The following is a 13,801-nucleotide window of genomic DNA, read 5'->3' on the forward strand; positions in this document are numbered from 1 at the left end:
TCTTTTTCTTTTTTCTTCTCTCCCCAAAGCCCCCAGTACATAGTTGCATATTCTAGTTGTAGGTCCTGCTAGTTCTGCTATGTGGGATGCCACCTCAGCATGGCTTGATGAGCAGTGCTAGGTTCTCGCCCAGGATACAAACTGGTGAGACCCTAGGCTGCCAAAGCAGACCATGCAAACTTAACCACTTAGCCACTGGGCTGGCCCCTGTCCCTAGAGTTTTATTTTTTTCCAGAATCTCATATAAATGGAATCATACACTAAGTAGCCTTTTGTGTGTATGATGTGAGAAAGATTGGCTCTGAGCTAACATCTGTTGCCAATCTTCCTCTTTTTGCTTGGGGAAGATTGTTGCTGAGCTAACATCTATGCCAGTCTTCCTCTACTTTCTGTGGGGTGCTGCCAGAGCATGGCTTGATGAGTGGGGCTAGGTCCGTTCCTGGGATCCAAACCTGTGAACCCTGGGCCACCAAAATGAAGTGCACAAACTTAACCACTACGCCACCAGGCTGGCCCCCTAAGTACCCTTTTCAGTCTGGATTCTTCCACCTAGGATAATGTATTTGAGTTTGGTCTATGTTGTGAACATGTTTATTTCCCTTTTGTTGTTGAGAAGTATTCTCTTATATCCATTTACGGTCAAGGGACCTTTGGATTGAATCCAGTTTTTGGCAATTATGAATAAAGTTGATAGGAACATTTGCCTACAAGATTTATCTGGACATATATGTTTTCATTTTTCTTGGGCAAATACTGAGGAATAGGAACGTTGGGTCATATGTTACAGTAAATGTATATTTAACTATATAGGAAACTGCTGAACTGTTTTCTATGGTGGGTATTCCATTTTTTCATTTCCACCAGGTTTTCATCCTCACCAGCATTTAGTATCATTAGGTTTTTTTTTTTTATTGAGGTCATATTGGTTTAGAAAAGTGTATAAATTGCAGATGCACATTATTATATTTCAGTTTCTGTGTAGACTGCCTCATGTTCACCACCAATAGTCTAGTTTTTATCTGTCACCATTCATATGTACCCCTTTACCCCATTTTGCCCTCCTCCCACTCCTTTCCCCTCTGGTAACTACCAGTCTGTTCTCCTTATCTATGTATGTGTTTGTTTGTTTGTTTGTCTTCCACATATGAGTGAAATCATATGGTATTTGTCTTTCTCTGTCTGACTTATTTCACTTAGCATAATACCCTCAGGGTCTATCCATGTTGTCACAAATGGCCTGATTTTGTCTTTTTTATGGCTCAGTAGTATTCCTCTGTGGGTGTGTGGGTGTGGGTGTGTATGTATACACACACACAGATATACCACATCTTTTTTATCCATTCATCTGTTGATGGGAATTTGGATTGCTTTCCTGTCCTAGCTATTGTGAATAATGCTGCGATGAACATGGGGATGCATAAAATCTCTTTGAATTGTTGCTTTCATGTTCTTTGGATAGATAACCAGTAGTGGGATAGCTGGGTCAAATGGTATTTCTATTTTTAATTTTTTGAGAAATCTCCAAATTGTTTTCCGTAGTGGCTGTACCAGTTTGCATTCCCACTGACAATGTACGAGGGTTCTCTTTTCTCTACATCCTCTCCAACACTTGTTATTTCTTGTCTTGTTAATTATAGCCATTCTGATGGGTGTAAGGTGGTATCTCATTGTGGTTTTGATTTGCATTTCCCTAATACTTAGTGATGTTGGACATCTTTTCATGTGCCTGTTGGCTATCTGTATATCTTCTTTGGAAAAATATCTGTTCATATCCTCTGCCCGTTTTTTTTTTTTTTTTTTTTTTTTTCCTTTTTCTCCCAAAGGCCCCTGGTACACAGTTGTGTATTTTTTAGTTGTGGGTCCTTCTAATTCTGGCATGTGGGATGCCACCTCAGCATGGCTTGATGAGCAGTGCCATGTCCATGCCCAGGATTCAAACTGGAGAAACCCTGGGATGCCAAAGCAGAGCATGTGAACTTAACCACTCGGCCACCGGGCCGGCCCCCTGTCCATTATTTGATTGGGTTGTTCATTTTGTTGTTGCTGAGTTGTATGAGTTCTTTATAGATTTTGGAAATTAACCCCTTGTCAGATATATGACTTACAAACCCAGTTTGTGGGTTGTCTTTTCCTTTTGTTGATGGTTTCCTCTGCCGTGCAGAAGCTTTTTAGTCTGATGTAGTCCCATTTGTTTACTTTTTCTTTTGTTTCTCTTGCCTGAGGAGACATGGTATTCAGAAACATACTGCTAAGACCCATGTCAAAGAGCATACTGCCTATGTTTTCTTCTAGGAGTCGTATGGTTTCATGTCTTACATTGAAGTCTTTAATCCATTTTGAGTTCATTTATGGGTATGGTGTAATATAATGATCTACTTTCATTCTTTTGCACTTTGCTGTCCAGTTTTCTCACCACCATTTATTGAAGAGACTTTTCTTCCATTGTATATTCTTGGCTCCTCTGTCAAAGATTAGCTGTCCATAGATGTGTGGTTTTATTTCTGGGCTCTCAGTTCTATTCCACTGATCCGTATGTCTGTTTTTTCTGTCAATACCATGCTATTTTGATTACTATAGCTATGTAGTATATTTTGAATTCAGGGAGTGTGATACTTCTAGCTTTGTTCTTTTGTTTCAGGATTGCTTTGGTTATTCAGAATCTTTTGTTGTTCCATGTGAATTTTAGGGTTCTTTGTTCTGTTTTTATGAAGAATGTTATTGGGATATCAGTTTTGTTTTTTAATTTTAGTCATTCTAATGGGTTAAGCATTGTAGTTTTAATTCCTAGAACATATCCCTAATGACTTAATGATGTTGACCATCCTCTGTGCTTTCTTACAGTGGTATATCTTCTTTGGTGAAGTGTCTGTCCAAATGTTTTGCCCATTTAAAAAATTGAGTTGTTTGTTCTTATGATTGAGTCATTTTTTATTTGTTCTAGATACTAGTTCTTTATCAGATAATTGTCTCTCCCAGTCTATAGCCTGTCTTTTCATTGCTTAACAGTGTCTTTCACAGAATAGAAGTTTTTAATTTTGATGAAGTCCACTTTATCAATTTTTCCTTTATGTTTTGTATTATTTTCTATTGCTATATAACACATTACCATAAACTTAGTGGTTTGAAACCACATAAACTTATTATCTCACAGTTTCCATAGGTCTGGAATCCAAATTAGCTGGATCATCTGCTCAGGGTCACACCAAACTGAATTCAAGGTTCTGGCTGGGCCACATTACTTTCTTGAGCTCGTTGTCCTCTTCCAAGCTCATGTGGTGTTTGGCTGAATCCAGTTCCTTGTAATTGTAGGGCATAGATTCCTGTTTTCTTGCTGATCATCAGCTGTGGACTGTTCTCAGTTTCTAGAGGCTGCCCACCATTTCCTGCCACATGGCCATCTCCACAGCGTGGCAGTTTGTTTTTTCAAGGACAGCAGGAGAGCATCTGTTGCAACTACAAATCTCTTTGCCTTCTTATGTCTCTGGCCTCTAAACTCTTGTTTAAAAGGTCTTACCAGAGTAGGTCAGGCCCACTCACACACTCAAGGAAAAAGGTTATACTGGGTGTGCACACTAGGAGGAAGGAAACTTGGTGACCAACTTAGAATTTTTCCTGCCACATGGTTTATACTTTTTTGTTTCTAAGAAATCCTTGCCTACCTCAAAGTTGTAAAGATTTTTCTAATTTCTCCTGGAAGTTTATTAGTTTTAGCTTTTCCATTTAGATCTGTGGTCCATTTTATATGTATATGTATGTATGCATTTGTTTGTTTATTTGTTGTTTTGAGATAGAATTCACATACCATGAAATTCACTATTAAACTGTACAATTCTATGGGTTTTTTAATATCACAAAGTGGTTCAACCACTGCCACTATTTAATTCTACAAGATTCTCATCACACACGAAAGAAACCCTGCATCTGTTAGCAGTGACTCCCTATTTCCTCTTCCCCCAATTTGGCAACCACTAATCTACTTTCTGTCTCTGGATTTGCCTGTCCTGTACATTTTGTATCAATATCATCATACAATATGTGCCTTTTTGTGTCTTGCTTTTTCACTAATCGTGATGTTTGAAAGGTTCATCCATGTTGGAGCATGTATCAGTGCTTAATAGCTTTTTATGGCTGAATATTCTTCCCTACAGATACACCACATTTTGTTTTTCCCTTCATCAGTTGATGGACATTAGGTCATTTCCACTTTTTGGCTATTTTGAATAATGCTATAATGCTGCTATGAACATTTTCCTCTTTTTATTTAGCTGAACTGAGATAAAATACCAAAATCCTGGCCCGTTACTCCTAAATTCTTCAGCATGCCTCTCCCAACTACAAGGACATTCTTTTCCATACCTACAGTGCAATTATCACATTTAGGAAATTTATCATTGATATAATACTGTAATATACACTCCATATTCAAATTTTACTGATTTAAATAGTGATTTTAAACATCCTAAACAATTAGCAATTTTTTAATTGAGGGGAAATCCACATAACATAAAATTAACCACTTTTAAAGTGAACAATTCAGTGGCATTCACAAAATGAAGTGGAAAGCGTTCTCTCCTCTTCTATTTTCCAAAAGAGATTGTGTAAAATTGGCATTAATTTTTCTTTACATGTTAGGTAGAATTCTCTAGTGAAACCTTCTGGGCCAGGAGATTTCCTTTTCATGAGCCTTCTTTTTTTTTTTAGGAAGATTAACCCTGAGCTAACATCCACCACCAGTCCTCCTCTTTTTGCTGAGGAAGATAGGCTCCGAGCTAATAACATCTAAGCCCATCTTCCTCTATTTTATATGTGGGACGCCTGCCACAGCATGGCTTGATAAGCCGTGCGTAGGTCTGCACCTGAGATTCAAACTGGCGAACCCTGGGTCGCCAAAGTGCAGCATGTGAACTTAGCCGCTGCACCACTGGGCTGGCCCCTAATGAGCCTTTTAATTAGGAATTCAGTTCTTAAATTGGTTTCGGTAGTATTCAAGTTATTTATTTCACCTTGGTTGAGTTTTGGTAGTTTGTGGGTTTCGTGGAATTGATCCATTTCTTAGAAATGTCGGATTTATGAGTATAAGTTGTTTGTAGTATTTCTTTATTATCCTTTTAATCACTGCAGGACCTGTAGTGATATTCTGTTTCATTCCTGATACTAGTGATCTCTGTTTTCTCTCTTTTTATCTTTGTCAATCGTTCTAGAGGTTTTATAGATTGTTTTTAAAGCAGCTTTTTGAGTCGTTGATTTTTCTCAGTTGTTTTCATTGTTATTGATTTCTATCTTTTTTATTTCCTTCCTTCTGCTTGTTTTGGGTTTATTTTGCTCTTCTTTTTCTAGTTTTTTGATATAGTAAATTAGATTACTGATTTGAGATCTTTCTTCTTTTCTAATGTAAACTTAAACTACTGTAAATTTCCCTCTTAGCATTGCTTTGGCTGTGCCCTATCTATTTTCATACATTAGATTTCATTTTCCTTCAGGTCTGTGTATTTTTAAAATTCTCTTGAGACTTCTGCTTTGACCCACAAATGATTTAGAAGTGATTCTTTAGTTTCCAAGTGTTTGGGTATTTCCCCCTTATCTTTCTGTTATTGATTTGTAGTTTGGTTCCATTATGGGCAGTGAACATGCTCTATGATTTCAATCCTTTAAATTTTTTGAGATTTATTTTATGGCTAGGATATGGTCTTTCTTGGTGGAATGTTCAATGAGCACTTGAAAAAAATATTTGTTCTGCGGTTGTTGGGTGAAGTGTTCTTTATCTATCAGTTGGACTCTGTTGAGTGATTGTACTGTTCACTTCTTATATATCCTTGCTGATTTTCTGTCTAGGAGTTGTACTCATTACTGAGAGTAGGGTATTGTGTCTCCAACTTATGGCTTGCCTATGTCAGTTTCTCATTTCATCTCTATTAGTTTTGTTTCTTATATTCAAGGCTCTGTTGTTTGGTACATCCATTTAGAATTGTTATGTCTTCCTGGTGGATTGATCTTTTAATTGTTAATGTAATGTCTGTCTTTGCCTCTAGTTATTTTCTTTGTTCTGAAGTCTGCTTACCTGATAGTAATATAGCCACTCTGCTTTTTTTTTTAAAGTAATGTCTGCATGATGTATCTTTTTTCAGCCTTTTACTTTCAACCTAGCTATGTCTTTGTATTTGAAGTAAGTTTCTTATAGACAGCATGTTGTTGGGTCTTTTGTTAGTCCTCTCTGCCATTTTTTGTTTGTTTGTTTGTTTGTTTTGCTAAGGCAGATTAGCCCTGAGCTAACATCTGTTGCCAGTCTTCCTCTTTTTTTGCTTGAGGAAGATAAGCTCTGAGCTAACGTCTGTGCCAGTCTTCCTCTGTTTTATGTGTGGGATGCTGCCACAGCATGGCTGGCGAGTGGTGTATGTCCACACCAGGGATCCTAACCCATGAACCAGGGCTGCCGAAGTAGAACATGCTGAACTCAACCACTAGGCCATGGGGCTGGCCCCTCTGCCAGTGTTTTGTGCCAGTCTCAGCCTATATGTACTGATGCTCTTATTGTCTGGGAATGCCTAGGGGTGCTCACCTGGTCCCTGTATACTTTTGGCAAGCCCCCACAGACATTTACCCCTCCAGAACCAATGTTGTGGCTGGACTGGCCCTTGTGATTCTTATTATGATTGCAAGTGGTACCTTAGCAACAACCGTCATGGAACTTTGAAAAAACAAGGTTTATTACTCACAGGTCCTAGAGGATATGTGGCACGCCTAGGGCCACACAGCGTGGTCACAGGTAGAGAGAGGATGGACCTGAGGTTCTGCCTTTAGTGGAGTCCAGCGTGGGATGCTTAGGGTTTTGAGGGTTCACTGTTTGTTGGTGAATTTCAAACATAAGAGCGGCAAGTAAAGCACAGGAAGGGAAAAGCAGGGTCATTCTAACAGTTATCTAGGACACCCAGGGCTTTCTAAAAGGGGAACTTCTTGTGTGAGGTGGCCTGACTCTCCGGTTGTGTAGCTGGCAATATGTTTATTCAAGGTAGATGTTTTTGAAATGGATGCTTTGGCAATCAAAAGCTTAATGTCAGGCACTTACATTACAATCAAAAAGGCTAATTGTTAGGCAGTTACACTACAGCCAGTCTCTGTTAATTGGTATATTTAGACCATTTAGATTAAAGGTAATTATTGATATGTTAGGGCTCAAGTCCGCCAGTGAATTGTTTCGTCTGTTTCTCTTTTCTTGCTTTCCTGTGGTTTCTTTGAAAGTTATTTTAAGGTTCTATTTTGATTTCTTTATAATGCCTGAGTATATTGCTCTGTACAGTTTGCTGAGTGTTGCTCTGGGTATTACAGTATGCATACACAACTTAGCCCAGTCTAATGATATTTTATCAACTCAAGTGAAGTGTAGAAACTATTTCCATTTAGGTCCGTTTACCCTCCCCAGTGTTTAAATATGATTGTGTTTCCTCTGCATGCGGTTGTTCCATCTTGGTAGGACTGGGGGTCCGTGTGCTTGTCTTTTGTCTGTCATCCTTACTGAACTGTTAGCCCTAGTAGCTCTTTATTACTTCCAGCAGTTGTCTTGAGTTGCTGTGTATGGTTGTATCGTCTACAGAAAGGATGTTTTCACCCCTTTCTTTCTTGTGTCCATACCTTTTATTTTTATCTTATTGCCAAGCAAAAATGTTGTCTGTTTTTTCTGTTTTTCAACATCAGCATTGACTCTGTATCTTTTCCCTCTGCCTGTATAAAAATGAGAGATTTGCTTTTACTTTTCTCATTCCCTGCTTCTAAGTTTTTGTGATACAGTCTGGATGTTTTAAGTCTCCATTTTTATCTGAATATACCTAATTTTCATTTTTTTCTGTGCTCTGCTTTATCTACCTCTCTGACCTCATCCTCTGCTCTCTCCCTTACTCCATCTCCACTGGCCTGATATCATGACCTTTTTGCTTCTCCTTTAGCACACGAGGTGTGTTTCTGTCTCAGGCCTTTGCATTTGATGTTCTATCTGCCTGAAGTGTTTCCCCTTTGCCCCCAGATATTCAGATGGCTTGCTCTCTCCCCTTCTAAAAGGTCTTTACGCAAATGTCACATTCTCACCATGACCTTCCCTGACTACCTCCTAAGGTTGTAGTTCATCCCCCATCAAATTGCCCTATTCTCTTCCTTACTTGATTTTCTCCTCATAGCACTTACGGCCATCTAATGTGCTGTTTGATCTATTAGCTGGTTTATTGTCTATTTGTCTATTAGAATATCAGTTCCATGAAGGCAGGAATCTTTCTCTGTTTTGTTCACTGTTTTATTCCCACTGCCCAGAACAGAGTCTGGCACATATAGGTACTCAATAAGTATTTATTTAAATAACTAATCTTGTATTTAGCATTTTCCTTCTTCAAGTCAGGGTTATCAGGCCAAAGGTGAATTTTTTTGTAGTTCTTTATACCTTTTGTCATATAACTTTCTTTTTTGTTTGCTTTATTTCTTATTTATTTGTGCCAGGTAATACTTTTCATATGGTTTAAAGTTCAAACGGTACAAAAGGGTTTGTGTTGAAAAGTATTCCTCCCACTTCCATATTCAAGCACCTGTTTCTCTCTTAGAAGCAACTAGCTTTGTCAGTTTCTTGACACTTCTTACAGAGACATTCCCATATGGCTTTCTAGAAAGTTGACAATACTTTACAATTATGTCTGTCTAGAACAGTTCCTGTTGTACTTTCTATCTACTGCTCAATCCTCATCAATAGCCAGTATCAACCATTTTTTAGTGAATGTTAGTATCATGCTAGCTGCTGAGGGAGTGAGATAATGAAATACTATTTTGCCCACGCTCTTGAAGTTCAAAACCTGGGTGGGATGGGAAAGTATCCACACTAACAAAGTAACACAGGGTTTAAAAAGATCAAGATGATGCATACGAAATATCACAAAATGTTGAATAACTAATCGTCAAATGAGGTATAAGTAATAAATACCATGAAAACTAGTTCATCAAAGCAGAAAGTGATTATATTTATCAGGGAAAGCTTCACAGAAAAGGAGAAATACATTGGCTTTGGGTAGTCTGCAAAGAGTGTAGAAGGAAAGGAGTATATTATACCTCCTGTGTGCACTAATGTGCTATTTAAGCAGTAAGATCCCACTAGGAATATATTTTCCTGCCATGAGACTAGCAAAGAGGAATAACAAAGCCCTCATCTTGTCAAGGAGAGACTATATACGCTTGTAACAAAGTCAGTGCGAGGACTTGCTGTGAAGAAGGTTCCAGTGCAGTCGGGTCAGAGAGAGATCATAGGCATTTGGGGAAATCAAGAAAATTTTTATAGGGAACTTATGTTTAAGATGGAGCTTGTAAAATAAATAGGATTTTTAATAGGCACGAAAGGATAACACAGTGGAAGATTCTAGTACAGGGATTGGCAAACTGCAGCTCTCAGGCAGACTACCTGTTTTTGTGAATAAAGTTTTATTGGAATACAGCTGTACTCATTCTTTTATGTGCTATCTATGACTGCTTTCATGCTGTGATGGCAAAGTTGAGCAGTTGAGACAGACCATATGGTCTGCAAAGCCGAAAATATTTACTATCTGGCCCTTTACAGAAAGTTTGCTGCTCCCTGCAGGTAGATAAGATATAGGTGGGAAAGCATTATTGTAACTATTAAAGAAATGAAAATAAGATGTTTATTATAGTTGGGGGGGCGGTCAGTCCTAAAAGGGTGAGTGGTTAAAGAGGAGGTTAGCCTTGAAGGAATACAGTAAGGAGACCATTATTAATAGAGAGGAAGTGAGGGGCCATTCCAGGCTGGGACAATAGTTCAATAAGACACAAGTGTGGCTTGCCCTTAATCCTGCTTTCTAATTTTTCCCTCGTCAGCCAAGAAGGATCAGGAAGGTGGAGAAGAAAAGAAATCTGTGCAGAAGAAAAAAGTAAAAGAGTTAAAGGTGTTGGATTCAAAGACAGCCCAGAATCTCTGTGAGTAATTCTGTGATGCCAACTATTTGAAATGTGAAGGAGTTCTTCTAAGAACTTAATTCTGGTGGGTCCAAGGTCCCTTGTTATGAAACTTTTGTTTGTTGAGTTCCTGCTGTATGCCGGGCATTGCATAGTGAATTTCCGATATCTCATTGAATCCCTCCAGTAGCCCTGCAAGATTGTTAGTATCTGGCTTTATGTCAAGGAAAGGGAGGCTAAGGCTTTTAGGAATTTGCCTAGTCATGTAGCTAGTAAGAGACAGGTCTGGGATTTGAATCTTGGATTTCCTTATTTCAAAGCCCTTGTTATTTCCATTGCATCTGCAGGAAATTTACCACAAATGTTCTAGGCACTATACATTTCCTTCTTTCTCACTTTCTTTTAAGTATTTCCTTTAAATGCAGGTACTGGCCTGACTTCAGTTAAATGTAAAATAACTTTGTGGTTTAGAATAAATAATGTAAATCCTGTACGTCTCAGAGCAGGCTCAGTAACTCTGAAAAGTTCTGTTCTGAACTTGCTACCTCTGCTCATAACTCTGATTGGTGGCAAAATTTCAGATCAGAAACTCCTCTGCAAAGTTGATATAGGTAGTACTTATTTGATAATTAGGATGAATGTTTATTTTTGTTCATTTTGACTGTTGATCTCCTTACTTTATGTTGAATAATAACAGATTTAAATATTTGTTCACCAAATACTTGAGGGTCTGCCGTGTTGCAGGCTCTATTAGGCACATAGCAGGCATGTGTTCCAGAGATGAAAGGGTATGTATTCCATAATACCCACTCACAGTCTTGTGATGTGGCTGTTGTCCTCATTTTTCTAAATGAGAAAACTGAAGTTCAGATGTGGTGACTTGGTCAAGGTCACACAAGTAGTGAGTACATATACCTATAAGTGAAGTCAGTGATACAATGAGAACAGTAGGCCTTTACATTGTTCTTGGTGATATAATATTAGGTCACTGACAGCAAATAATTCTAAAGAGTGTCTGTGGGTAAGTCCTCTTATGGAGACTAAAGTAATGTCTCCTCTTCTCAAGATTGTCTCTAGGAACATAAAACATGAATACCTGTTATTTTGGAAAATGATCCAAGACTGGGATAGTACATTGTTATTTCCAGTGGAGTAATATCGATATGAAAAGCAGAACTCAGAAAGAGAATTGAGGTTAGTGCAGGGTGGGCTGGTCTAGGCAACGTAATTTAGTGATTCCAACATTACTAAGTGCCCTTGTGTGCTGGAGACACAAAGCCAAGTCCTGCCCTCATGAAACATGTGTCTGGTGGAGACAGAAAAATAAATACTGGTAATAGCATGGATTAATAAATGCTGTAATAGAAGTGTGCTGGGATGCTAATGAGAGCACTAGGAAAGTGGGCATCTAAATCAAGTTGGGGGAAGGTTGGAGGGAGCACATCCGAGATGTCATTCTAAAGGAGGTGCTGCTTAAACTGAATTGAGGGAACTGTTAACAGTGGATTAAGTGAAGGGTGAGGGCTGGCTTGTTCCAGGCAGAGGGATCAGCATGTCTGATGGCACAGAGGCATGAGTCAACATTGTGCAAGTAGTTGAGCACAGCCGAGTGAAGGCCATATGTGAGGAAGTGGTGGGAGAAGAAGCTTCCTAGAAATAGAGGCTACATCATAAAGAATTCTGGTAGGCTTAGGCAATGGCAGTTATTGAAGTGATCTTACTCAGGAAGATAAGTGATACAACCCTATGTAATTTGAGGGAAGGCTACTTCAGCAGTGATTTTGAGGCTGGATTGCTAGGGTAGGGGAAGGCTAGGTATAGAGGTGAATTATGTCTTTGTTTTAAACTGGCTGAGAGGTAATCAGGGTCTGAAACTAAAGTAGTGAGAATGAACAGAAAGGCAGAAGATATAAGAATTACTAGAACTTAGTGATTGACTGAGGGGATAAGGAAGGAGGTGTTTTCTTGGGTTTAGATCACTCTATAGAGAGCGATACCATTTACTGAAATAGGAACATGCAGCAGGAGCACATTCTCTGTCTTTTGGGAGAGAAGTATTGGGTAGTGGACATGAATGAGAGGTGTCAAGGTGGTGGGTAGAAATGATTAATTTTAGGATAGAATTTAAGATGCCTGTGGCACTCCTCCAAAAGGATGAGTGTATTAGGCATTTGAGTGTAGAAATCAGGAGGAAGATTTTGGTGGAGATAAAAATTTAGGAGATAGCATTTGAGTCATAGTTGAAGCCATGAGTTTGCTTTGAAGGCGATTGATATTTAAGGTGCAAGTAAAAAAACGAAGGGTGGGGAGAAACCTAAAAGGAGGCTGGAAAGGAGCAGCAAGGAAAATACTATGACATAGTCCTAAGAAGTGGGAGTAGTCAGCAGTGTCAAACGAAGACAGGCGTTAAGTTAAATCAAGACAAGGCAGGTCTCCTTTGGATCTGGCATTAGGAAAGTCAGTAGCCTAAGCAAGAATAATTTCAGTATAGCATAGAGGTTAAGAACAGAGGCCCTGGAATCCATTTGTATTTAAATCCTGGCTCCAACCCTACTAGAAGTGTGACTTTGGATGGGTAGCTTAACTTCTTTAAGTATTAGTTTCCTTTTCTATCAAATGGGGCTAATAATAGGGGCTAATAATGGGGCAAACTTATAGGGATATTATGAATAGGGTTAAATGAGAGCATGTCTGTAGATTGTGTTTAAGGTGCTATGTCTTACATGAATTATACACTGAATAAATAGTTGCCATCTTTTCATTGATTATGTGGAGACAGAAGAATAAATGCGAGCTGTGGAAGTGAGAAGGAATAGACTTGTATTTTTAGAATGTTGTTAAAGTGAAGGAAAAAAGTAATTTGGTAGTTAGAGAGGACTATGGGTTGAGGAGGGTTTTTTGTTTTTCTTTTTTCAGATATGAGAAACTTGATTATGTATATATGCTGAAGGAAAATGTCCTTAGGGCCACCTGTTCTATTGAAAGATGAGGAAAGGATGAGTGTATGGGTATAGTTGCTGATAAGCTTGCAGAAGTGTTGGCACAAGTTTTCTTCTAGATAATTCCAAAGTAGTCCTTAACCAAGCCTTTTCTAGTCTGGCTCCAGCTGAGGGTCCCCAATACTCTGCTTGTTAGTGGCATAAGAGAAAGCTTAGTAATTAATTTGACCAATAGCTTCAGTTTCTCTCAGTGAAGGTGAGCAAGATCTTAGAACAAATGGGGAAGTGGTGGGAGAGTTGGGAGAAGGGGGATTTTTTTTTTTTTTTAAGATTTTATTTTTTCCTCTTTCTCCCCAAGGCCCCCCGGTACATAGTTGTATATTCTTCGTTGTGGGTCCTTCTAGTTGTGGCATGTGTGATGCTGCCTCAGCGTGTTTTGATGAGCAGTGCCACGTCCGCGCCCAGGATTCGAACCAACGAAACACTGGGCCACCTGCAGCGGAGCGCGCGAACTTAACCACTCGGCCACGGGGCCAGCCGCGAAAAGGGGGATATTTTGAAGGAGCTGCCAAGAGGGTCAGAAGAGCATGAGCTAGGGACACATAGAAGGATTGCTAGGCAGCGCCGAAGCCACAGCTGTCGTTGGTGCCACTACAGATTCATAGATTCTGATCTGCAGTATTCATCAGCCCAGGAGTAAGAGTAGAGAAATGAGATAGCTGGATTAACCAGGGCCTGGAGGAGAAGGAAAAAGACAGTAGGAATAGTAGTAATAGAAGTGGAAGTAACAGCAGAGAGTGAGTGAAGTGATAGACTATAGGGTCTAGGTTAAAGAGGGAAGGCAAAGTGGAACTGATACATTGAGAGAAAATGGAATGGTCAGCTCTCTTGCCAGAGAGAGAGAGCACTCTGACGAGGCTGAAGGGTCA

General features: G+C 39.2%; 1 protein-coding gene across 2 annotated transcripts in view; it reads left to right on the plus strand.

Moving 5' to 3' along the window:
- The window catches only part of DIAPH1 (diaphanous related formin 1), a 102,243-nt gene that overhangs the window by 73,894 nt on the left and 14,548 nt on the right, over positions 1–13,801 (plus strand). For both annotated transcript variants that reach the window (XM_070570561.1, XM_070570562.1), the window contains one exon: positions 9,856–9,954. In XM_070570561.1, the coding sequence (XP_070426662.1) occupies positions 9,856–9,954 (99 nt within the window). The remainder of the gene's footprint in view (positions 1–9,855; positions 9,955–13,801) is intronic.

This window comes from Equus przewalskii, chromosome 13 (assembly GCF_037783145.1).
Source record: "Equus przewalskii isolate Varuska chromosome 13, EquPr2, whole genome shotgun sequence".
Classification (NCBI taxonomy): Eukaryota; Metazoa; Chordata; class Mammalia; order Perissodactyla; family Equidae; genus Equus; species Equus przewalskii.